Source organism: Coturnix japonica, chromosome 4, assembly GCF_054131305.1.
Source record: "Coturnix japonica strain WE chromosome 4, WE-NBRP24, whole genome shotgun sequence".
Classification (NCBI taxonomy): Eukaryota; Metazoa; Chordata; class Aves; order Galliformes; family Phasianidae; genus Coturnix; species Coturnix japonica.
Window position 1 is genome coordinate 10,365,325 of NC_140666.1, and position 21,923 is coordinate 10,387,247.

General features: G+C 51.7%; 2 protein-coding genes across 9 annotated transcripts in view; both read left to right on the forward strand.

The window, feature by feature from the left end:
* The window catches only part of FRMPD3 (FERM and PDZ domain containing 3), a 44,247-nt gene extending 36,028 nt beyond the window's left edge, over nucleotides 1-8,219 (forward strand). For all 6 annotated transcript variants that reach the window (XM_085545969.1, XM_085545967.1, XM_085545968.1 and 3 more), the window contains 2 exons: nucleotides 1,943-2,755; nucleotides 3,301-8,219. In XM_085545969.1, coding sequence (XP_085402095.1) covers nucleotides 1,943-2,755; nucleotides 3,301-6,155 — 3,668 coding nt within the window. In that variant the 3' untranslated portion in view covers nucleotides 6,156-8,219. The remainder of the gene's footprint in view (nucleotides 1-1,942; nucleotides 2,756-3,300) is intronic.
* A 3,115-nt stretch (nucleotides 8,220-11,334) lies between these two features.
* PRPS1 (phosphoribosyl pyrophosphate synthetase 1) lies at nucleotides 11,335-21,829 on the forward strand. 3 transcript variants are annotated; one of them, XR_014945611.1, is made up of 7 exons: nucleotides 11,335-11,628; nucleotides 13,597-13,780; nucleotides 14,121-14,219; nucleotides 15,827-15,951; nucleotides 16,957-17,197; nucleotides 18,263-18,422; nucleotides 20,106-21,829. XR_014945611.1 is itself a non-coding variant. In XM_015860108.3 (7 exons), the coding sequence occupies exons 1-7, from the start codon at nucleotides 11,507-11,509 to the stop codon at nucleotides 20,196-20,198; spliced, it is 957 nt and encodes a 318-aa protein (XP_015715594.1). In that variant the 5' UTR covers nucleotides 11,335-11,506; the 3' UTR covers nucleotides 20,199-21,829. The 3 variants fall into 3 exon arrangements, 2 of the variants coding, with proteins under 2 accessions (XP_015715594.1, XP_015715595.1); XM_015860108.3 differs by having other exon boundaries at nucleotides 17,024-17,197; XM_015860109.3 differs by lacking the exon at nucleotides 16,957-17,197.
* The last annotated feature ends 94 nt before the right edge of the window (nucleotides 21,830-21,923 follow it).

Consider the following 21,923-nt stretch of genomic DNA (forward strand, 5'->3'; position numbering starts at 1 on the left):
TCTGGCTGCAGACTGAGCTCCTAGGAGCATGGACTGCTTGTCATTAGCACATCTCTGCAGGAATGGTGAGAAAGTCCCACTGGGATAAATCAGGTTTGTCCAGGCTTTGATTTCCCAGGCTGCAGGCAGGCTTTGCCAGAATCTGAAGCTCCACATCAAGCCCTGCTCTGTGCTCTTGCCTTGGAGCAGAGCACATCCATCTTCCCAAAGGAACATTAAACCCTCCTGCTGAACTGCAGTCCTGCGTAGAAATGCGCGCTGGCTCTGGACGCTGTCACTTAAATCCCACTCTCAGCATTTCCCTGTAGAGCCATGCAGACCCCTGCCATCCCCACTGCGGCAATTCACCCTCCTGCCCCTTCCTTCCCCCGCTATCCCAGCTCTTTACCAGGACTTTCTCTCCCACAGAAAGCAGCTGGATTACAGATTTTACACGTTCTGGCTTTGCTTGGGAGTGGGCAGCCAGCAAAAGCTCCATCCAGCTGGGAGAGGCTGGTGCTGGTGAGCTCTGGCACACTGCAGGTCTGCATGGGTGCTCCTTTCTTCTCTGCCTTGATCCATGTAACCTGCTGCTAACAGTGCCCACCAGCAGCAGCATTGCATTCTATCACCCAGCTGCTTTCCTTGAGCACCAGCACAGCCATAAACGAGAGTGAGATTGTTTTGATTCAAATCCTAGCATTGCAGGTGATGAACAGTGTAATACAAATGTGTGTTTGGGGAGACAAATGGTCCAATTTGTTGAGATAATGAATTTAATTAGGATTTATTTGATTTAATTCACACTTGCTAAGATGGAGCCTGCTCCCCCTTGGCAGCTTCTCTCAGCACAGCTGCACAATTCAGCTCTGCACACAGAGGCCCCTTGGGGGGGTTGCACCTCTGGCCAGCTGGGGCGGTGTTTCAGCTGCATAGAGAGGAGTGATAGGAGCCCATTACAGCCAAATGCTCAATAGGGAGCAGAGGAATACCACATCACATTTAGCAGCCTGCTGCTGAGCTCGCTGCAGAAATGGATGAGTGTGAGAGCTCAGCGAGGCCGATGTGATGCAGAAATAGGGAGGGTAGTTCCTTGTTGCCATCTTTTTCCTGAAGCATCAGGGTGAGGCCGAAGGTCCTCATTCATGCATGTAGATGTACTGTTCCCATTGCCCTCTGAGTCCCAGTGGTGGCTAGAAGAAGCAGCTCCAGGCTGGGGTGCTGGCTGTGCTTGGCAGCCCTGCTCCTGCCTCCCTGCAAAGGAGCTTGCTCTCTCTTGCTTTGGTACAGCACAGAAAGAAGCTGTTTGCTCATCTGGCCAGCCTGGACTGAGCCCAGCTGTGAGCTGAGAGCAGGCTGATGCACTTGGGGAACAGATCTGTCAGGAAAGGTTAAAGGAATTCACTGTGGCTTGTCTAAGGCAGAGCCGTGTGGGGAGGTGGGGAGGGAGGAACACAAAGATCTTGCAGCGTCTGAAGGAGGTTCAAAAAAGGGCAGCGATGGGCTGTGCTGCAGGTCTGTGATGTCACCGATCGATTCCCTGCGGAAAGAAAACAGGAAAAAGCAGCTTTAGGGTTTGAGACTTTCCCATCTGAAACGGCATAATATGTAACTCCATGAAATGGCCGTGATCTAGCCTTGTGGTTGCAGCAGAGCCCCAGGAAGCAGCACATTCTTTCGGCGTGCCCTGGGCTTTTTCTGGCTGAGGCTCAGCTGCTCCTGCATCCATCAAGCTGCACCAGCCTTGGCCAGACTTGTGTAAAAGCCATTCTAAAACACACCCAACAGCTCTGTGTTCATAACCCACACTTGGTGGGGAGGCCAGTGCCTCCATCACTGCCATGTTTATGGAGGACAGAGGGCAGAGAGCACATGGAACCCACTGGGCGGGCAGCAGCTCTCCTGTCTTCATCTCCCCTCTGCCTTCTGCTACTCCTGACGCTCTGCTGTGGTTTGGCTTTAGATTACATGGACGCACACCACCTCCCCCGGCCCGCGGCGGCGGGGCATGCTGGAAAGAAGGAGGGTGGGTTCGTGGGGGGCCATACCGGCAGCCCCCCACCCGGCAGGCCTCGGGCAGCCCGCGCCTCGGACCCGGAGCTCGTCAGCTTTTGCTACCTGCACATGCGAGAGCAGAGGAAGGAGAGAGAGAGCAGGACGGATATCAATGAAAACCTGATCTTCTTCGAGGAAACACGTCCCAGGACCAAATCTGACCCCACATCCAAGAGCTCTGGACAAGGCTACGACGGGGCAGCCAACGAGCGTGACCCCGACGGCCTGCAGCACGAGCGGCACGCCAGCCGTGCCCGGGCACACACCATCGACACGCACCCGCGGGGCGACGCTGCCCACTTCTACTGCGAGTCCTGCAAGGCCAAGCTCCGGAGCCGGCTGGCCTCGCGCAAAGCTGGAGGCACCCACGACAACATGGTGGACCTGATGTCGCTCCCCCCTCCTGGTAGCGATGAAGAAGAGGATGAGGCCACGGCTCTGCTCCCCGCCATCGCTGCCCCGCCGCCCGGCTTCCGGGACAACAGCTCGGATGAGGACGACCCCAAACGCCGGGCGGCCGCACAGAGCCAGGAGCAGGGCCGGCACCTCTGCAGCATCCTGTACGACGAGATCCCCGTCACGCTGATAGACAGCGTGCAGACAAGGACGGTGCGGGACCATGCCCAGGAGCTGGACGATGCCCTGGTGTCCACCCTGCAGGCGCTGGAAGCCCTGGCCGCTTCTGAGGATTGCCCGCATCCCCCACCGCAGCAGACAGCAGGTAGTGGAGCAGCCGTGCCTTTCTTTTTCCCTTTTAACTTTTATTTCCTACAGCACGTCCTTCCTTTCATCCTTCCCTTTGTTCTTCTCCCATTCATCCCTTGTCCTTTGCCTGCTGGCACCCAGCTCCTGCAGGGTGAGCCCTGCCCAGGACATGCTGCAGTCTCTGGGGCCGGGCAGCCCTGCAGCCCCGCAGCACAGCTCTCCCCTCCCTCTGCTGCCCACTCACTGTGGCACAGCAGCTGCTGCCAGGTTTCCCTTCCTGCTCCACAGACCTCCCTGCAGCCCTGCTCTCGCTCGCACTGAAACCCTTCCCAAGACCTCTTCCTGGGCCAGGAGCTGAATGGAGCTAGCAAGCCAGCTCCGTGCTGACAAGTGATCTCTTAAATGAATTAACTCTTACTTGGGGGAAGTGACTAAATGTTCTCCCATGGGATCCTGCTTCTTGCTGCACCAGGGCCTTCCTGCCGCAATGGGTTCCTCTCTCCTCCCCACAGTGGTGTGTCACAGGCACTGTTGTGGGACTTTCTTTGTGTCCCTCCCCAGGTCTCATCGTTCTGGCCGCCATCACACCCGAGTCATCCTTGGATTCTGGCCATGAGACCAACTCCTCAGAGCTCACCGATGTCTCAGAGATGGTCTCTGCTATGAAGCAGCACCAGAACGCAGCCTACTTTCTCGCTCAACACATCAACAAAGAGAACCTCCTGGCCAGAAAGGACTTGCCTTTCCGAATTCAGAGCTGTGCTGCCCAGGCTGTCCTCACCTCGCCGTACACCCTCACCCGCCAGGAGACGAGCCCCTCAGTGAAGCCAGCTTTCTCTCACCCAGCCCCTAGCCTTACCACCTGCAAGAGCAAACAGGAGCAGCAGAACGTTGGGCAGAGTTACACTGTGGCTGCCCAGCCAGTGCTCACCTCCCAGCATAGCGAGCAGAACAGAGGGGCTGCAGTGCCAGGCTCTGAATGTAAAGGTGCAGGCCACACAAAAGCTGCCTTTGAGGGACCTCTGCATACCACAGCTGCACCGAGCAGAGAGCAGTCACAGGTTCTACAAGAGAAGATGCCCAAAGAGGTTCTGCCAAGCCCCAAACTCCTCCTGGATCAGAAAAGTGCTGTAACTCCAGCCATCATTTCAGCTGCTCTGCAGCAAGTGGCAGACACTAAAGGCTCAGCCCCTCAAGTGGGAGCAGCATCCAAAGAAGAGAAGACCATGAACGGGACCGGTGGCTGTGTATCAGCCAGCAACAAGCCTTTGAAACTCAAAGGAGGTCAGCTAACTGCAGAGCCATTGTGCCACTGTCAGCAACTCCCTCAGCAGCAGTATAGCGAAGCTTCTCCGAGTCCTGTAGAAGCTCATAGCAGTAAGGCTGAAGCTTTGCATCCCACCTCAGGAGGTGAAGAAACAATGCCTGGTAAGACTTTTGCCTCTAAAAGCTTCCAGCAAAAGGTGAGTAGAGATGCCCCAGGAAAAGCAGTGAGTGGAGAACCCGGCCAGAAGGCAGGGGGGGAAGCCGTCAATCTCATCTTTCAAAAACACATGGCTCCTTCAAACCAAGGAGACAAAACACAACAGGAAAGTTCAGCCAAAAGCTTAAAAGCTGAGAGCAGCAATCTGCACTCTGCATCACCTGCTGGCATTTTCAGGAGCACCAGTGAGGATTCCAAGGGCCCCATTCAGCTGGTGCCCAGGTCTGAGAGCCTGCAGATCAGCACCGTGCCTTCCAAAAAAGTAGACAAGATCCTGGAGGCCACCCAGGTGGATGTTGATGTCCCAGCTAAACCCAAAGCTCCAAAAGCTCCCTTCAGGTTGAGGAACCTGTTCTCTGCTACGTTTCCTACCCGGATGAAGAAGGAGACGGACGAGCGGCAGGCCCAGCTGCAGAAAGTGAAACAGTATGAACTGGAGTTCCTGGAAGAGCTGCTCAAGCCAAAGAGCAAAGGTGACCTCCCGCCACAGGAGTACCTGCACCCTCCTGCCCCGGGGCGCTGCAGCTGCCAGCTAAGGAGCAGCCCTGTGCAAAAAGTCCCGGGGATGTCCAGGGAGCAAAGGCGCAGCTGTGACTGCAAGCGGATCTGCAGGGGGGTGAGACCACCCCCCAGCCAGCTGGTGATGCCAGAACTGGAGAGGCATGGCAGGGATAAGGTCATCGATGTCCAGCAGCAGGCAGAAGCGATTAGGTTGACAAGCATAAGCAGCCCTTCCAAAGGCAAGCGGATACGATCGACAAGCTTAGAGTCCAGGGACTACCGGTCAGATCCAGAAAACGACGTGTCATGTTTGACAACATGTGCTTCCCGAGGGGAATGCATGGGTGCTCCGCAGTACAAGAAGCTCTTGCGTCGCTACAGTGTCAGTGAGTTAGATAAGGCTGACAGAACATCCCTATCCTCTGACATCTACCAGAACATCTACCCGGCCAGGCAGAAGGGCCCTCAGAAGGAGTGTGAGCCCAGCATCCTTTGTCCTGTTCTGAAGAGCAAAATCCAGGAAGCCGCTGGGGCGACTGATCCATCCTATGTCCAAATATCACAGGAGAAAAAGAACCAGAAAAGTTCGGCGGTGTTCTCTGTCCAGGAGGAGCTGTATCCAAGTCCTGCGGAGCTACGGGATGAAGATGTGGAGGATGAGAAGTGCTGCTCCATCCGGTACTGCTTCTACTACAGGAAATGCGACGTTGCGGATGATGGGAGTGAGAAGGATGAGCTGTCCTATTCCATTCCCATGCAGATACTGCCGGGAATGAAGCTGGACAACCAGATGGTCCCGGTGATGAGCAGGACGCTTCAGGTCCTCGACGCAACAGCCTGCAGCAGTCCCAACGACAGTCAAACCCAGGAAATAGATTTAAGGACCTCCACTTTCGAGGGAAGCTTGGCAAAGATCAACATCCTTCGAGGCCACACCTACAGCTTGCCCAATGGGTTTCTGCAAGTGCAGCTGGACACCAACGAGCTCCTGACAATCCTGCGGCAGTGCGTGGCGAGCCCTGACATCCGGGACTGCAAGCTCTACATCTCCCAACTGGCTGAGTACAAGCAAGAGCTGGCCCTCAAGTTCAAGGAGTTCCGGGCGTCCTGCCGCCGCGTGGCAGCTGTTGATAAAAGCCCTACCCACATGTTGTCCGCCATCACGAGTAGCTTCCAGGTGCTAAGCAGCCTCATTGAGACGTTTGTGAGGTTGGTGTACATCGTGCGCTCAGAGTCCCAGCGCCAAGAGCTGCTGACCAAGGTGGAGGAAGTGGTGAGGAATTACACCTTCCTCCTGCGGGCAGCGGAGGAATCCACGGCCAGAACGCTGAGCCACCAGCAGACAGTGGAGCAGCTCGCCCGCCAGTCCGCCACGGTTGCCACCGTGATGAGCACGCTCACGCGCTCCCTAAAGACACTGATTAATAAGTAAGCCAGCTGCTAAAGCCAACAGGCCAACGTGTGTCGGACTGTGTGTCAGTGGTTCTCGTATCGCCTAGGTCTGGTGAGGATGTCTGTCTGTCCGTCTGCAGGGAAAGCTCACACCTGCTGAGGTCTGCAGCAAAAAAGACGCTGTTTCTTGACGGAAGGGATGGCAACGTTGGTGGTGTTTAGAAGGGGAAATCCATGCCTTGTTGCAGGCCATGCAGACGGCTTGTCAGGGGTCTCAAGCAGCTGTACGGCTTGTTGTCTGGCACTTGGGAGGCACAGTCATCCCATTGCCACGCTCATTGGGTTTTGAGTGGTTCTGGGCCTCCCTCACGCCAAGAGCTGGCACCGTCCCCCTCTGTCACAGTGCGTGGTGACCAGCAGTGAGCAGGGACTGAGCTGACGCCGCCCGGCTTCACCTGGGCAGTGGTCCGGTTGGAGCCAAACCAGTGTCTTGCCACGTAAGCAGCTCTTCTGCCTCTGGAGTCTTCCTGGCCCACAGATGCAATGTAATTAGCAGCAGAAGGCATCTCTGAGATGCAACTCTCCAATGCTGCACTAGGGCTTGGGAAATGTTAGCATGGGGAGGATGCCACGTTCTTAGGACAGGGTTAGGTCCCCCCTGCAGGCTCTACTCCTACAGCTTAGGCACCAATGCCCCAGTCCTGCACACGGGCACTGCCTGAGTAAGGCAGCAGCTCAGTGCTATGTGAGCAGGGAGTCGTTCCCCATCCTCTGCTGGATGGCCATGTTCATGCTAGAAAGCCTGCAGAGGCCCAGATCACTCTGTGACCAGTGCAGGCCAGCAGCTGGGCTAGCAGCTGAGAGGAGACCTCTTCCATGCCATTGTCCAGAGCAGGTCTGTGCCTTGGAGGCTCAGCCCAGCCCCTCTCCTGACGCTTCCTTTCACAGTGCCCATGGGAGAGGAGCCCAGGTCGGGTTGGTCTGAGGCACGGCTTCCTCCAGAGCCAGGCAGTGCTGCTCCTGCCCTCCTCGCCAGGGGCTGGGAGCCTTCTTCTGTCTTCACTGGACTGACTGCCATGAGGAGCGTTACTTAGTACCACGTAATGGTTATTTATTCAGAATTGGGTTGGTTTTTTTTTTGTTTGTTTGTTTGATTGATTTTTCTTTATTTTTTACTTCTGGATGAATAGTAAAAACGTCTCCTAATCGCTTTCCTTCACACCCCGAGGGCTGCCCTCCTCCTCCTCCTCCCAGTCTAGCTTCTAGACCTGATCAATCAGACCGCCTTAACTGGTGCTCCAGTGCACTCACCCTCCCTCCAAAACACAGCAGCCAAGAGGAGAAAATGCAAGGTTAAGCATCGCATAGAGCTCACTGTGCACCCAACACACCTCATGCACAAGGGGTTGGGGCTCCCTGTGCCCCCTGCACCCATCTCAGGCTGAAGGGGAGATCACAGCAGGAGGGGGAAAGGCTGCCAAAGCCCACAAGCTTGCCCCGTGGCTGGCTGAGCACATGGTCAGGGATCTCCATAGGATCTATCATCTCCCATCCCTGTTTATTATGATTATTTTTTAATAAATATGCACATTTGAGATCTCTCGTTCTTCCATATGACTTATGGAAGTGCACAGTGTGCTTTTTAACGTGCGCATCCTCTACTGAGTGCAATAACATCCCCCAGCCCGCGGCTGTGCCGGGCTTCGGCCATTGCTATCAGGGAGGCAGAGGGGATCCTCCTGCCTCCTGCTTTACAGAACCATGTAGCAAACAAACAGTGGAAGAACCAATTCGGATTGCAGTCTATGTTGGGCAGAGCCTGTAGTGATGCTGAAGGCCAACAGGGAGCTGTGATTTTCTTTTCCCCCTGAATTATCTATTACAAAGCTCCACGTTTCCTCGAGCTCCCCGTGACACCGACGCCATTCCTCCACCAATCCCTCAGTCTCATACAGAGGGGAAAAATAAAAAGTTTTTTTATGGTCTGTAAATAGTATATATATATTAAAAATATATATATAAATTATATATATATATATATACACAAATTTATGTCTTGTTTTACAAACAAGAAAGATTAAATATATTCATCTTATCCAAACGAGCACGTGGGGTCTTTGCTTTGTGTTTTTGAAGTAGGGCTGTTTTGTGCAGAGCACTGTTCACAAGCAAACAGCCGTCCTTTTGTTGCTATAGAAATGCACGTATGGACGGTGCTGGGCTAGGAAAGGAGGGCACAGAGCAGCAGGTTTGATGCCAAAGCTGTGCAAACAGTCTCCTAGCTACAGGTGAGGTTGCACTGGGGACGTGGTTGGCCTGGCATGACACCAGCAGGAAGGTGCTGATGGTGCCCCCTGCAAACCCTACAGCCTGCAGGGACCATACAGGTCTGATGTGGATCGGGCACACACAGGCTGAGGAACTGGGCCGCTTTCTGTACGGGGGCTGAATGTGTTGTCTAAAGTGTAGACAGCAGCAGCCTTGGTGCACACACACTTCTCTATTCCCCCGGGGGCTGGTTATTTTAATCCACATCACACCATTCCCCATGCTGACATAACAAACGGTGCTTGACACTGACTGGGACGGCTATTTATAAAGCTGGGGATGGATCGAAACCTTAGGAAAGCCAAGAGGTTTTTTAACACCACAGAGAGCCCGAGAACGTCACTGACAGCCAGCACTTCTACCAGCAGCTCTGCAGCCGGTGCTGAGCTCTCAGTACCATCTAGTGGGCAATCAGCATGGCAGTGGAAAGCAATGGTTGCTTACATACTGCTGTTGTCTGTGACCAGGCAGGACTTTCCATGAGCTTCTAATTCCAAGTCTGCACTGCTTCTTATCATAGAATGGACTGGGTTGAAAAGGCCCACAGTGCTCATCCAGTTCCAACTCTCTGCTATGTGCAGGGTCACCAAGCAGCAGCCCAGGCTGCCCAGAGCCACATCCAGCCTGGAACACTGTTTCCTATGGTTTAGTCCTTTTCCTGACAACAGAACGTGGGTTCAGTGTTGCTGTGTGTAGCTGTGTGGTATGGGTGACCTCCATTCCTAAACACAACCCGCCTGGAACCAATGGGATATCTATGATCAAGCGATTTACCTCCTTCAAAGGAAAGAACAGAGTGTTGTAATAGAGTCAGTAAGGATCCGGAAACAAGACAGCTCTCATTTGATCCTCAAGGGTTTGATAGTAGCAGGGGATTTATCTGAAAATAATCCCTGTGGAAAAGAAAGATGATAGAGGCAGAGAAGCAGCAGAAAAGGAGCAGCCAGCAGAAATGCATCCAGAGCATATGATAAGGTTTTCTGAGTTGTTAAGTGGGAGCTTTGGAAAGCAGACTGACATCCGAATGCCCTAAGAGTGGAGGTGAGCCATAGCTCATAGCAGTGAATGTGTTGGATGTGGTGAATTCCAGCACCAAAGGGCAGACTTGTGCTGCTCCTACCCAGTGTCATTCATTAACTGGATGGCCCACAAGGCAGAGAGAAGGAAAACAAAACTCGCAGCCAAACGCTTTGAGCATGGAAATGGGTCCTGGGGGAAGTGGTGGTGATTGAGCAGCAATTGTATGCAGGAATGTGCCAAGAGAGGGAAAAGGGCTGCTTGTATTGATTGGCATGGCCATGAAATCCCATGGCGTGAATGAGCTGCTTAAAGCTTCCTGGACAATATATTCCTAGGCCATGGAACACAGCTCCATTTCTGATTCAGTGAACCTCCAGGCTGTCGGGTAAATAAAAGGGGAGCAGTGCCATTCCTTTCAGCATCTCTGCAGCTGGACACCAATGCATTTCCAAAGGGGAACACAGCAGCTCAGGCTCCCGGATGGTTCCTCCCAACACCAAAGCCAATGAGTACCACTCTATGAGGTAAAGCAAATGGCAATTAAATACAGTTCCTTAGGCTGTAAGTGGGTAATTCAGTTGATTACATTTGCCTTTCGATCTGAAGCAAGCCACGTTGGATTGGGCACTTAAAAATACTCCCATCCACCTTCACATCCAGTCCTTTTCCAGAGTGCCCCTTTGACAGCCAGACTGGAGCCTATGGATTTCAGCCACCCAACCCCTGCCTGCCTCCAGCTGAAGGCAGATCCACGTAAACCTCTCTTCAAAGCTGGAGGAGGGGAACCTCCCGAGCAAGCTCCATGGCTTTGTTTGACTTGGCCTTAGCTGCAGGCTGCTTAAAAGCTCCTTGATAAAGAAAGCCCTCTCGTTATCCTGTGCTAAGAGCAATAAATGGTTAAGATGGATGGACTTTTGTCCTGTAACCACCTTGCTGTCCAACACCCCGTTTGAGCCAAGGCTGAGGGAAATGGCTGGGAATCAAATATGTCCAGGCCTGGAAGTTACCCATCCCAGATCCTTCAGGAGGCAGCAGACCCTCTGCAGGCTGTGTGCAGGGAGGGGAGGCCTCCAGGCTGTTGTTGCAATATAGAGATTTATCACCGAAATATAGGGGCAAAAATCCATTATTATCCCACAGGATATCCAGAGTGAGGAGAAGTCTGAACCAGAATCACACAGCCAAGGGGGCTCGTGCAGCCATTAACCCCGGTTACTGTGAGATGTGAAGCCGCCATATGGTAAGAAGGACAAACACAGAAGGGCTGAAGCGCAGTTGTTGTTAATACGGGGTAATGGCAGCCATGAGCTTTTGGAGCAGCGCTGTCAGCAACACCCACACATCTGATGTGAGCGGCCGTGCAGACCATCTGACTGCTGTTTTCTGACTTTATTAGCGAAATGAGGCGTTTTTAGCATCAAACTGGAGGCAAAGGGCCGCAGCCCGCCCTTCCCGCTCTCCTCCACGGCCACTTCCCAGCCCTGAGGCGGGGGATCCATCATGGCGGCCGCAGGGGGGTGGGGGGGCGCCAAGCGCGTGGCCAACTCTACCCCCCCCAACCCCCCTCACATTCCCGCGGCCCCTCTGGCCAATCGCCGGGCAGGCGGACAGGCAGCGACCAATCACACGCCTCCTCCTGCCTTCCGCCCCGCCCACTTGGGGAGCACGCGCGCACACCTCGCCGCTCCCCAGGGAGGGCCGTTGTTTGGGCGCTCGGCAGAGCAGGCCAAGCCCCGCCCACCGCGCCCTGCACGCCATTGGAGGGTCGCGGTAGGACCCGCCCCCGGAGGCGGCGTAGCCAATGAGAGAGCGCCAAGGCGTGTCCGTTGGGGCGCGAGGAGTCTATAAAGGGCCCGCGCGGCTGGCGGGAAGGGGTAAGATGGCGGAGTAGCCGCGGCCGGCGTGGCCTGCGCTCTCCTCGCCGCGTCCCCTGTCAGGAGGCGGGTGGATCCCAGCGCCGCAGCGGGCCGCGGTGCGAGGCGGAGCGGGGAGCGGCACGAGGGGAAGGAGGAGGGCAGCGCTCCCGCCGCCGCAGCCGCCGCCATGCCCAACATCAAGATCTTCAGCGGGAGCTCGCACCAGGACCTGTCGCAGAAGATCGCCGACCGCCTGGGCTTGGAGCTGGGCAAGGTGGTGACCAAGAAGTTCAGCAACCAGGAGACATGGTGAGGAGGGGGCGGGGCCAAACTACAGCTCCCGGCGGGCAGCGCGCCGGCCACGGAACGTTTTCCGCCGAGCTCGCCGCGCGGGGGCTGCTGGGAGTTGTAGTGCGCAGCGGGGGGCGGCCGCGGCCCGAGGGGAGGGGAGGGGAAGGGAGGGGAGGGAGGGGAAGGGAGGAGAGGGCCGCTGGGGGTGCGGGATCCGGGATCCGGGCTGGGCACGGCGCGGGGATAACGGGGCCAAATGACGCCGGGGGAGCGGGGATGGGCCGCCCCCTGCACGACATGTGGCGGCTCAGGGCCGGACTGTGCGTCCTCTGGGGCCGGGGCGGGGCTGGAGGTGCGTGCAGGTGTGCGGGGAGGAACACACACACACATACACATATACACATATACACATATACACACACAGACACACACACATATACACACACAGACACACACACATACGGCCCTGGAAGCGGCGGCCTCGTTGTGTCTGTGGAGTTAAGGAGAAAGGAGAGGTTAAGGTGCCACGATAGGAAATATCTCGAGGAAAGCAGCTGTATGTGCCATATCCGGGGTGATACGGGAATCCTGAGTGGTTGCCCAGAAGTCTCAGACACGAGTTGTTTCCATTACGTGCTGTTGTAACTGCTGCCATGATGCCGTGCACATAGGTGTGATAAGGCTCCATGTGATGTACAGTGGTGCCGTGGCTCTGTCCTCATGTCCCTGTCCCTCCCAGCAGGTCCCTGTGTGAGCACTGATGTAGGTTCTGAACATCCAATGGATCTTATTTACCTCCATCAGCTCAGGGCCCATGCTGGAAAAGAGCAGAGCGGTTCGGTTGTACTCACACTCTTGAATGAGCTCTAATGTTAAGCTCTGGTATTAAAGTGCAGTGGAAAATGACACCGTGTGCTGTTAGTTCAGCCCAGTTTAGCCCATTGGGAAGGTCTCCACGATAGCCTGGAGCAGCTTGTGAGCAATAAGCACGGCAAGATGTCTGGAGTTAGCAGTTTGCTGGTGGAGGTGGAGCAGCAAGGCCAGGTGTTCAGCAAAAGCAAGCTGAAGGGGGAAGATGAGATGGTAAATGAGTAACGTTAAAGGTCTATCTTCAGGTACTCTGAGCACAGAGCTGTTGGGGGGTGGGGGTGGTAACCACCCTCCCACATGCTCCTGTAGTTTGCTGCAGGATGTGGGCATCCCCAGCACTGGAAGAAGCTGGGGGAGGATTTATCCTCTCTCGAGTGACTCTGGGTTCCTTCCACATCTGTGACAGGCTTCTCTGAACTTCACTGTTGCAGCACTTAGGGCTTCATCTTGGACAGCATTTCTACAGAGCTGAGAAGACCTGAGATGGCTGCATGCCTTCCAGCCCCGCTTTGGGTGCGGGTGTCTCAACACACGTTGGAGCTGCCGGCGTGCTGCTGGCAAACAGGACCTTTGGCTTGTGTTCAGTGCCTTCATCAGCAGGGATTAGTGTGCATTACATCTAGGAGGAAATTAACCCCAAAAGCCTTTCCAGAGTGAAAAGCTGGAGGGCTTCTCTGTTCAAGGCAGTGAAAAGCTGTTAGGGCTCTAATAGAATAATCTGCTGCAGCACGGCTTCTGTTGGAAGCTTGGCTTGGCTTTCCCTGCTGACTGGCCATCATCCCTGCTTCTCTTATACACTGCTGCTTTGTAGTTCTGTGATTTGGGGGGACAGGAACTGTTTGAGGGTGGGGTTTACATGCTCAGATTGCATAGAGATTAAAAGCAGAGGCCGAGCGCTTTCAGCCTTATTGAACCATTAAATGTGAGCAGTGAGTACTATGAAATAGCTACTGAGCAAACAAGCAACAGTGTTCGTGCCAAACACCCGTGATTACATGGTGCTGTCACCCACAGACCCTCAGGACTGCAACCCCTTGGTCTCTGTGCAGGCCTATGTAACAACTGCAGCTTTAATTTCTGTTTAGATCCAACTCTTCTTTCCCCATCTGTTTCCAGTGTGGAAATAGGCGAGAGCGTACGTGGGGAGGACGTCTACATTGTGCAGAGTGGCTGTGGGGAAATCAATGACAATCTGATGGAGCTCCTTATCATGATAAATGCCTGCAAGATTGCCTCAGCCAGCAGAGTCACAGCTGTCATCCCTTGCTTCCCTTATGCTCGGCAGGACAAAAAGGACAAGGTAAGGGATTCAAGAAGGGGTTCTGCTGGGGGAAGATATGTGCACGCTTGGAGAGGCCGGCAGGCCTGCCTGGCTGCCAGGGTTTAGCTGGAATTGAATATGTGGAGGAAGAGATAAAACTTAATTTAACTTAAACCTGAGGGCATCGAGCTGCAGATTCATCTCCACAAAGATGCTTGGAAATACACCAACCTGTAATCAAAGCTGATGAAAAGATGTGGTGTTAATGAGTACTTTTAGTAGCTGCTTGTGAATCATTGCCTAGAGGTGGAGGACTCACATCTTGATGAAGGAGTTAAACTTGTCTTAAATAGTGTTGTGTTCTGTTTTTCTGTCCCAGAGCCGAGCCCCGATCTCTGCCAAGCTGGTTGCAAACATGCTGTCTGTGGCAGGAGCAGATCACATAATCACAATGGACCTGCACGCATCTCAGATTCAGGTAGGAACTGAAATCAGGAAGCACTTAGCTGCTCCCATCTCAGCCTGTTTACTGCCTTGCAGGCTTTCCTGTCATCTGCTTTTTTTAGCTACAGCAGCAGTCAGCAGTTAAGAGCACAGGGCTGGAAGGGAGTTGTAGGGTCAGTTTGAAGGGGGGTGGGGAGGTGGGCAGTAGGTTCCTCTGTAAATAAGATCGTAGCTGCTCTCAATTAGACCAAGTGTAACAAGCCATGTATAAATGATGGCTTAGTAAATGATCCGTGCAACGTGGTCACCTTATGGGGGCACTCTGTGTTCTTAATTGGTCCTGGGAGGAGTTTCAGATGGAGAATGGTTTTATTTAGTGCTCTTAAATATTGAGCAGAACTTCCTGATGCAGGAAAGTCAGGGAGGAGCAAGCAGCGCTGCCACAGTGCAGGTAACAGTGCTGCTGCCCTGAGGTTACCACACCCTCCAGGTGTTGCTGGCACAGCTGCTTATGAGCATTCATTTGACCAGGACAGTTATATGAAAGCGTGCTGCTGATGAGATGGGCAACTCTGCTTGTATTCATTCCACCCGTCCTCTACGGCTGGCTTTGATCCCTTCCCAAGCTGCTGGTGAACAGAAAACAATGGGTTTGCTGGAAATGAGCCATCTCAACAGAGCAATTGGAATTTTGACCAGGGCTTGCTTTGGAACAGCAGGAGCTGTTTAGCAGGGAAAGGAGGGACAGCGAGGTGGTGTTACTCTGGCTTCTTTCCACCTTGAACAAGCAGTGAGACCAAGAAAACAGTTTACACCTGGATGGTTGTAGCATATTTGTTGTGTTGGTGCAAGTGTTTTGAGTCCTGAGAGGTGGGCTATGTACTTCCTGGTGAAGTAGGTGGGTTTGCTCTCATCTTAATCACTGAAAACACAGCCACTCACATGTCGGTGTGAATTCTGGTGTGGTGGTTGCCCACAAATGCTTCATTTCAGATAGAAAATGTGTGAGAGTGCAGCAGTGGGTGTCTCGGAGCAGCAATGCCTGCTGTGGGGGTCACCTTTCAGCAGCAGCAGTGATGAGATTGAGTTGAATAATTGCTTTTGTGAAGATCCTTGTCCACCATGTCTGGTTTCAGCCTGGTTCTTGGTTAGCAGAAAAGGATGTATGGGGTTGCTGAGCCTAGAAATGATGGTAGGAAGGATCAGTTTCCCTGTAACTTGAATGTAAGACCTGTTGTGCTGGGTACTCCCTCCCCACTCCTACCCATTGCTCCCCGTCCAGCATTAACTTGCAGCTTTTAGTGACCTTTGAGGTTTACCTGGAGCAGTCTGCTGGATCAGCACACAGTTGTGCAACCAGGTGCATTGCTGTTTTGATGTTAGTTTTCTGTACCACTTGAGATAGAACTAATTCCATGTTGTAAAAGTATCAGCTGTTAAGTGCTACTTATACTGCTAAACTGGTTCCAGTCTTACTGCTGTTCTGTATATCCCAAAGGCCACTGTCATTCTATTGAGAGAAGCAGAAAGGGAAGCAGAAAATGCTGTGGCTGTGTGCCTGATAACATAGCAGTCATCTTCCAATCTCTGGTCTTGGTATGTGACCTTCAGCTGCATCTGTTCCTGTCATATTTCTTGCAGGGCTTTTTTGACATCCCTGTTGATAACTTGTATGCTGAACCTGCTGTGCTGAAATGGATCAAAGAGAATATTCCTGAGTGGAAGAACTGCACCATTGTTTCACCAGATGCTGGTGGAGCCAAGAGGTAAGCTGTCAGAGCAAGCAGAGATGCTGCTTCATCTACCTGAATTCCTGAGCATGCTTGTAGCTGGCTGTGACCCTGCTCTGAAGACATTCGCCCTTGCTACAGCTAGGAAAGAGCAGTCCATTACTCTTCCTGGGGAATGCTTAGAAGGTTTTTTGAGCTACTTGGAGAATGAAATAGATTCTAGAATCACAGTTGCATAGGTAGGAGTTGGCCAATTACTTCATCCCATGGACTAAAACTGATCTTTAGGAAGGGAATTATGCATGTTGAAGGAAAGGAGCATGTAGCTCATGTTCCTATGCCAAGACAAGGTAACTCCTGCTGGTGAATACTGCATTTCCATCTAGGCTGTTCTCTCTGTGGTATTTTCTTGCTTTATTGCTCTTAATTTTAATTGCTTGCTATAGTTTCAGCCTGCTGCTGCTCGTCCTCTTCTCTGGGAGCAAAGATGATAGACTGTTCCTTTCTTAAGAGCAGCAGCATATGTCACAGCACATTTGTGCTTAGATAGTCTGTCAGTCTCCCATCTTTCTGCAGATGAACAGCAGTTTGTGGGCAGTTTGGAATGGTGTCAGATTAGTCTGCTTCTGTGTAGTGGTTACATGTGAGCAGCAAAGTAGAGCAAGTGTATTCTTGAATCCAGGAGACTTGTTGTCTAAAATGTTGGTGTGTGCTGACCTGATCCACACACTATGATTGCAGCCATCTGCTACAAAGAACCAAACTGGGTGCCTTCCTGCAGCAGTGTTGTGGCCCAGGTGGGCTGGTCAGGGCCTTCTGTATGTTCAGTTCCTTGTTGTGTAATGCAGGCCACAAAGTGCCAAGTCAGCTGGCATCACCTGACTTCTGACCAGTAATGCTTTTACATCACTGTTCATCAGTAGCAGTACATAAAGTCTGAGTCCCTCCAGGAAAGGTTTTCTGTGGTCACTTTTAACAATGGGGAGGAGTGAGCAGATGTGGTGACAGCTTCTTTTACTGCAGTCTTAGTGTCTTTTTCAGTTCTAGAAGAGATCTGATTGAAGCTACTGTGGAGTTAAGTGTGGTTTGGAAACTGTTCTCTCTTCAGAGTGACCTCCATTGCAGATCGATTGAATGTAGACTTCGCCCTCATTCACAAGGAGCGCAAGAAAGCCAACGAGGTGGATCGTATGGTGCTGGTGGGTGATGTGAAGGACAGGGTGGCCATTCTGGTGGACGATATGGCAGACACGTGTGGCACCATCTGTCACGCTGCAGACAAGTGAGTAGGGCTGGCTGGTGCTTTCCTCAGTTGAAAAAACCAACTGCTGTTAGGGATAGCTAATGAATTCATTGATTTGCATGTGACATTTCACAAGGTAGGATCATGGAATCATAGAACGGCCTGAGTTGAAAAGGACCACAGTGCTCATCCAGTTCCAACCCCCTGCTGTGTGCAGGATCACCATCCAGCAGCCCAGGTTACCCAGAGCCACATCAAGCCTGGCCTTGAATGCCTGCAGGGATGAGGCATCCACAGCCTCCTTGGGCAACCTGTTTCGGTGCATCACCACCCTCTGGGGGAAAAACTTCCTCCTGATATCCAACCTGAACCTGCCCTGTCTCAGTTTAAAACCATTCCCCCTTGTCCTATCACTGCCCACCCTCTCGAACAGCCATTCCCCCTCCTGTTTATACACTCCCTTCAAGTACTGGAAGGCCGCAATGAAGTCACCCTGGAGCCTTCTCCAGGTTAAACAAGCCCAGTTCCCTCAGCTTCTCTTCATAGGAGAGCTGCTCCAGCCCTCATAAAAAATAATGAAAAGTGTAGCTGAACTTCCAGCTGTATGAGTAGCTGGGTGCTCTCTCTTATTTGAAAGCAGTTTGTATCACAGTATGGCTGGTGGGTATTGCTCTCAATGGTGAGTGTAGTGATGTTTGATTTCTTGCACTTGAGTTTATTGTAGGTAGGTTGCCATAATTGATTCTGATATAATTAAATGCTGTCTCAACCATCACCTTAATATCACGCATCTGTATTTCTATTAGCAGTGAGCTTTCCAGGCTTTGTTATTAGCCATCTACCCTAGAAAAGCCAGCACTTGGTAAAACACCTGCCCCTTGTGTTGGCAGAAGTCACAGAAGGTGGATCTGTGTGTTACAACCCAGATATCCCAGGGCTGATGAGTGTTGTTGCAATGTGTAACTTGTTTCTAATAGATTCTGCGGTACTTGTTTGACTGTTTGCTTCCCCACATGGCCTTGCTTACCCCTTGCCCTGCACCTGTGTCATTTTAATGCTGGCTAGTAATTCCTCATCCATCTCTTTTCTTTCCCCTGCTCATAGGCTCGTGTCAGCTGGAGCCACCAAAGTTTATGCCATCTTAACTCATGGGATCTTTTCTGGGCCGGCGATTTCTCGGATCAACAATGCCTGCTTTGAGGCAGTGGTGGTCACAAACACGATACCCCAGGAGGACAAGATGAAGCAGTGCCCTAAAATCCAGGTGAGCATCTCCTCCTGTTTCTTCTTGTGGATGGTCTATGTACACCAATACTGTGTAGTATGTACAGTAGTATCATCGGACTGTAGTTTCCCAGCACTGACCAGTGTCCTTTACTAATTGCTGAGAGTTAGCAGACCTGTTACACTGATGAAAGGCACCTGCTTATCCACTTAGACTTCTACATTTAAGTCATTGTTTCAGTGCTCGCCTTACCTAGAGCAGATCACTGATCACGTGGGGTGCACAGTGTATGCAAGCAGTTGTTACTCCTGCATAGGGTGGGTACTGCATGTGAAGGGCATGTACTCAAGCAGAAAGCAGGAGGTAGGAAGTTCTCAAGTTGATAATGACGATAACCTCATCACAGTAGGGAAAGGTACAAGCCTTGTTTTCCCACAAAAGAAAGGACAGAAGCAACTGTCTGGAAGGATTTCTGGTCTATGTGGGAAAAGCTTTGCTCTTGCTGCCTCTCCTGATGCCCTTGGGAGATCAGAGAAGCTACTGAGTTCATAATAACAAGTGTGTGTGTGGGGGGGGAAAATGCATGATTTGAAAGGCTGTGTCTACTTCAAACACTGCCTTGTACTTCCAGGCCTACACCAACCCTTTATGTGGATTTCTTTATCCAGATGTCCCTTTTGTGAGAAGGTGTTTTGTGCAGGGGAAAGGTATGGGAAAACAGTCTGTATGAGTGGAACAGCTAAAAGTGACCTAAGAGGGAGCTCAGCCTCATTCCATGTACATGCTGTGCTGGTTGGGCTGAGGGCAGGTAGCAGCTCCACAACACAGTGCTCAGGTACTTAGAAAAGATAAAGGAAACCACTTTGCTGTCCACATGAAAATAGGCAGCTGTGAAGATACTGCTGTAGTGCACGCAATCAAGGATGTCCTCAACACTGATTCCCAGCACAAATCTATAGAATGAAGGCATGTGAGATGACTGGAGCAGTTCAACAGGCTGTCATGTCAGTCTTACAGTAACCTCTGCTGCTCAGTGTTTGGACATAATGAACTGTAGCAGTTGTTAGTCCCATGTTCTGTCTGCTGCTGCAGCTCTTAGGGGTTTTTTTTTTCCTCCTTCCTTCCTAAGCAAATTATCCAGAAAAAAGGATGTTAAATATGAATTTCACTTAATTCATGCACCACATCAGTAGTGCTGCTTAGAGACTGCAGTGTACTGAAGTGTTTGATGCCAGAGTTCAGAGCTGGAGTGTGAGCCTTGATTTTTCTTCTCTGCTGTTAACTGCTTTACCCCACCAGGTGGAGCCAGCACAGTAACTTGGCACTGAACCAGAGGACTGTAGCTTCATTTCTGATAAAACCTCGTAGTGGCAATGGTAAAGCCTCGTGACTCAAGGGTAGTAATCTTGGTCTTGCTGTAAACTCCCTGAACTTCTCTGCAACCTACAAACCAAATGAGATAGTCCCAGGCTATGTGGAATAGGGTAAAAGTCTAAGGAGTCTCTCAGCAGAGAAAGGCAACAGACTGTCATCAAATATCTCTTGTAGTGCTGTATGTACAGGATCTTCAGAGGGACAGGGAAGTAAATCCCTACATCATGAGGAGTTGTAGTTTGTCTCCATCTGATCCGTGACAAGTTTGGGGCAGTGAGTTCACTCTTGAGGTGTTGTTTCTTGTCTCATCAACCATTCTCACAGGTTTGATATTTCTTTCCTCTCCAGGTGATCGACATCTCAATGATCCTTGCGGAAGCCATCAGGAGGACTCATAATGGGGAATCAGTCTCCTACCTATTCAGCCATGTCCCTTTATAACAACTGTTGCCAGCTTCTGCTTGTATGGCTTTTTTTTTTTTTATTTTATTTTTAAAAAACCAAAACTTGTTCAGCTTGTTGTAAAGTCCAGTAGAAGACTCTGCTTGTTCCAGTGCAGTTCTCCACAGCTCCTCCTGCTTTAAACCAGGCTTTTACTGGCTCTGACCCCAGCACTGGGAGGCTGGGCCATAAAACTCATCTCTGTAACACTCCAGTTCTGCCAGCAGCCCCGTATGTGGGGGCTCATCAGTAGGATTGGCTCAATACTGCAGATCTGTGGAGAGCAGGACTGACACATGGCACATTGCCACAATTGGTTTTGGAGGGAGGGAGGGTGGGGAGAGGGTTTGTCTGTTGGCAGGGTTAGGTGACCTGTTGTACACACACCTTGAATTGTTTGGGAAGTAGATCACCCTAGGACATGTGGGTCTGGATGTACAAGAGCCCAAGAGACTGCTCTTATTGCTTTACACGTGCCAGCTCTTAAGGAGGGATGAGGAAGGCCTGTGTCTTGGCCAAGCTGTGACCATAGCCGAAGCCCTGGGGACACTTAGGAATGTTTCACACCTGGAGGTGGTTCAGCTACACCTTCCTCCTACGAAGGGAGTTGCTCCTTGGGCAAGTATTCTACTCCCTCTTATGCAGAGGAAACCTGCAGGTTGTGGGCTGTAGGTTTTAGGGTAGATTAAAACCAGTTCCTCCATTTCACAAGCTCCCATTAGCTTTGCTGCTGACTGGAGGGCTGCTGTTGTGTGCTGTAGCTGCACCTGGACATGCTGTGCACATGTACCTTGGTCTGTTTGCACCAGTACTCTGGTCACTGAGCCTCTCCACCCCACAAAAGCTTGGCTTCTGGCAATGGGTTGAAGGGGCTCTTGTTACACAGCACTGGGAAAACTGCAGATCCAAAACCAATCTACTGGGCAGTGAGGTGTCCAAAAGGAAAATACCAAACTAGAGTTAGCTGAGGCTCTGGGGTGTAAAAATAAGTATCATCCAAAACTTGAACACATAGTAGCTGTACCAGACAATCTTAATATATTAAGTGTCTCCTGGACTTATGGTGTTACAGGCCAAGCTGTTTTATGCTCTGGTTTTTTATAAGCACTCCTCCTTGAGTTGTTTGTGAGATGGGGAAGGGAAAAGGGAAAAGAAGGAACTCGAGATCACTTGCTGGGGTAACCAGCGTGGCATTGGGAAGGGTGTAAGTGGAACTGACTGAGAAGAAGGTGGGTCAAGATCTGGGGAAGTAACTACTTCAGCTGTGCCTTTTAATGTAAACTTCTCCCCTCTCCCTTCCTGGAATCCCTGTCCTGTGGCAATGTTAACACTTCTATTACAGTGTAGGGTTGTTGTTGTGGTTTCTCTTTTATTTTTGTATAACAATTGGTGTTTGTCTGGAAAGTGTGTCCCTTGCTTTGCTTTGCATCCTGCACTGAGCTGTGCCGAGAGCCCAATTCCTGCCTCCTGCTTTGGAGCCCTGCTGCTGCACTGCCAATGCCTCAAGAGCTGAGAGCCAGGACGTCAGAGCAGCAGTGTGAGGATTTTCAGCAGCATTTGTGTTTAAATATGTGACCTGATGAAGGAATTAAACTTTTATTTAAAAAACAACCAACCAACCAACCCAACAACACATAGCCTCTGCCTGTAAGTGCCTTTACAACCCCTGCAGAATGGTGTGCATCCTCCGAGTTAGGCCACTTGTGATGTAGGTATGTGCTTTGG

What these genes read in the sequence shown, in the direction of transcription:
- PRPS1 (XM_015860108.3), top strand. Translation starts at nt 11,507, where the DNA reads ATGCCCAACATCAAGATCTTCAGCGGGAGCTCGCACCAGGACCTGTCG. An exon ending in GGCAGGACAAAAAGGACAAG is followed by an intron (nt 13,781 to 14,120) that starts GTAAGGGATTCA and finishes TTTCTGTCCCAG; the next exon opens with AGCCGAGCCCCGATCTCTGC. An exon ending in TGCACGCATCTCAGATTCAG is followed by an intron (nt 14,220 to 15,826) that starts GTAGGAACTGAA and finishes TATTTCTTGCAG; the next exon opens with GGCTTTTTTGACATCCCTGT.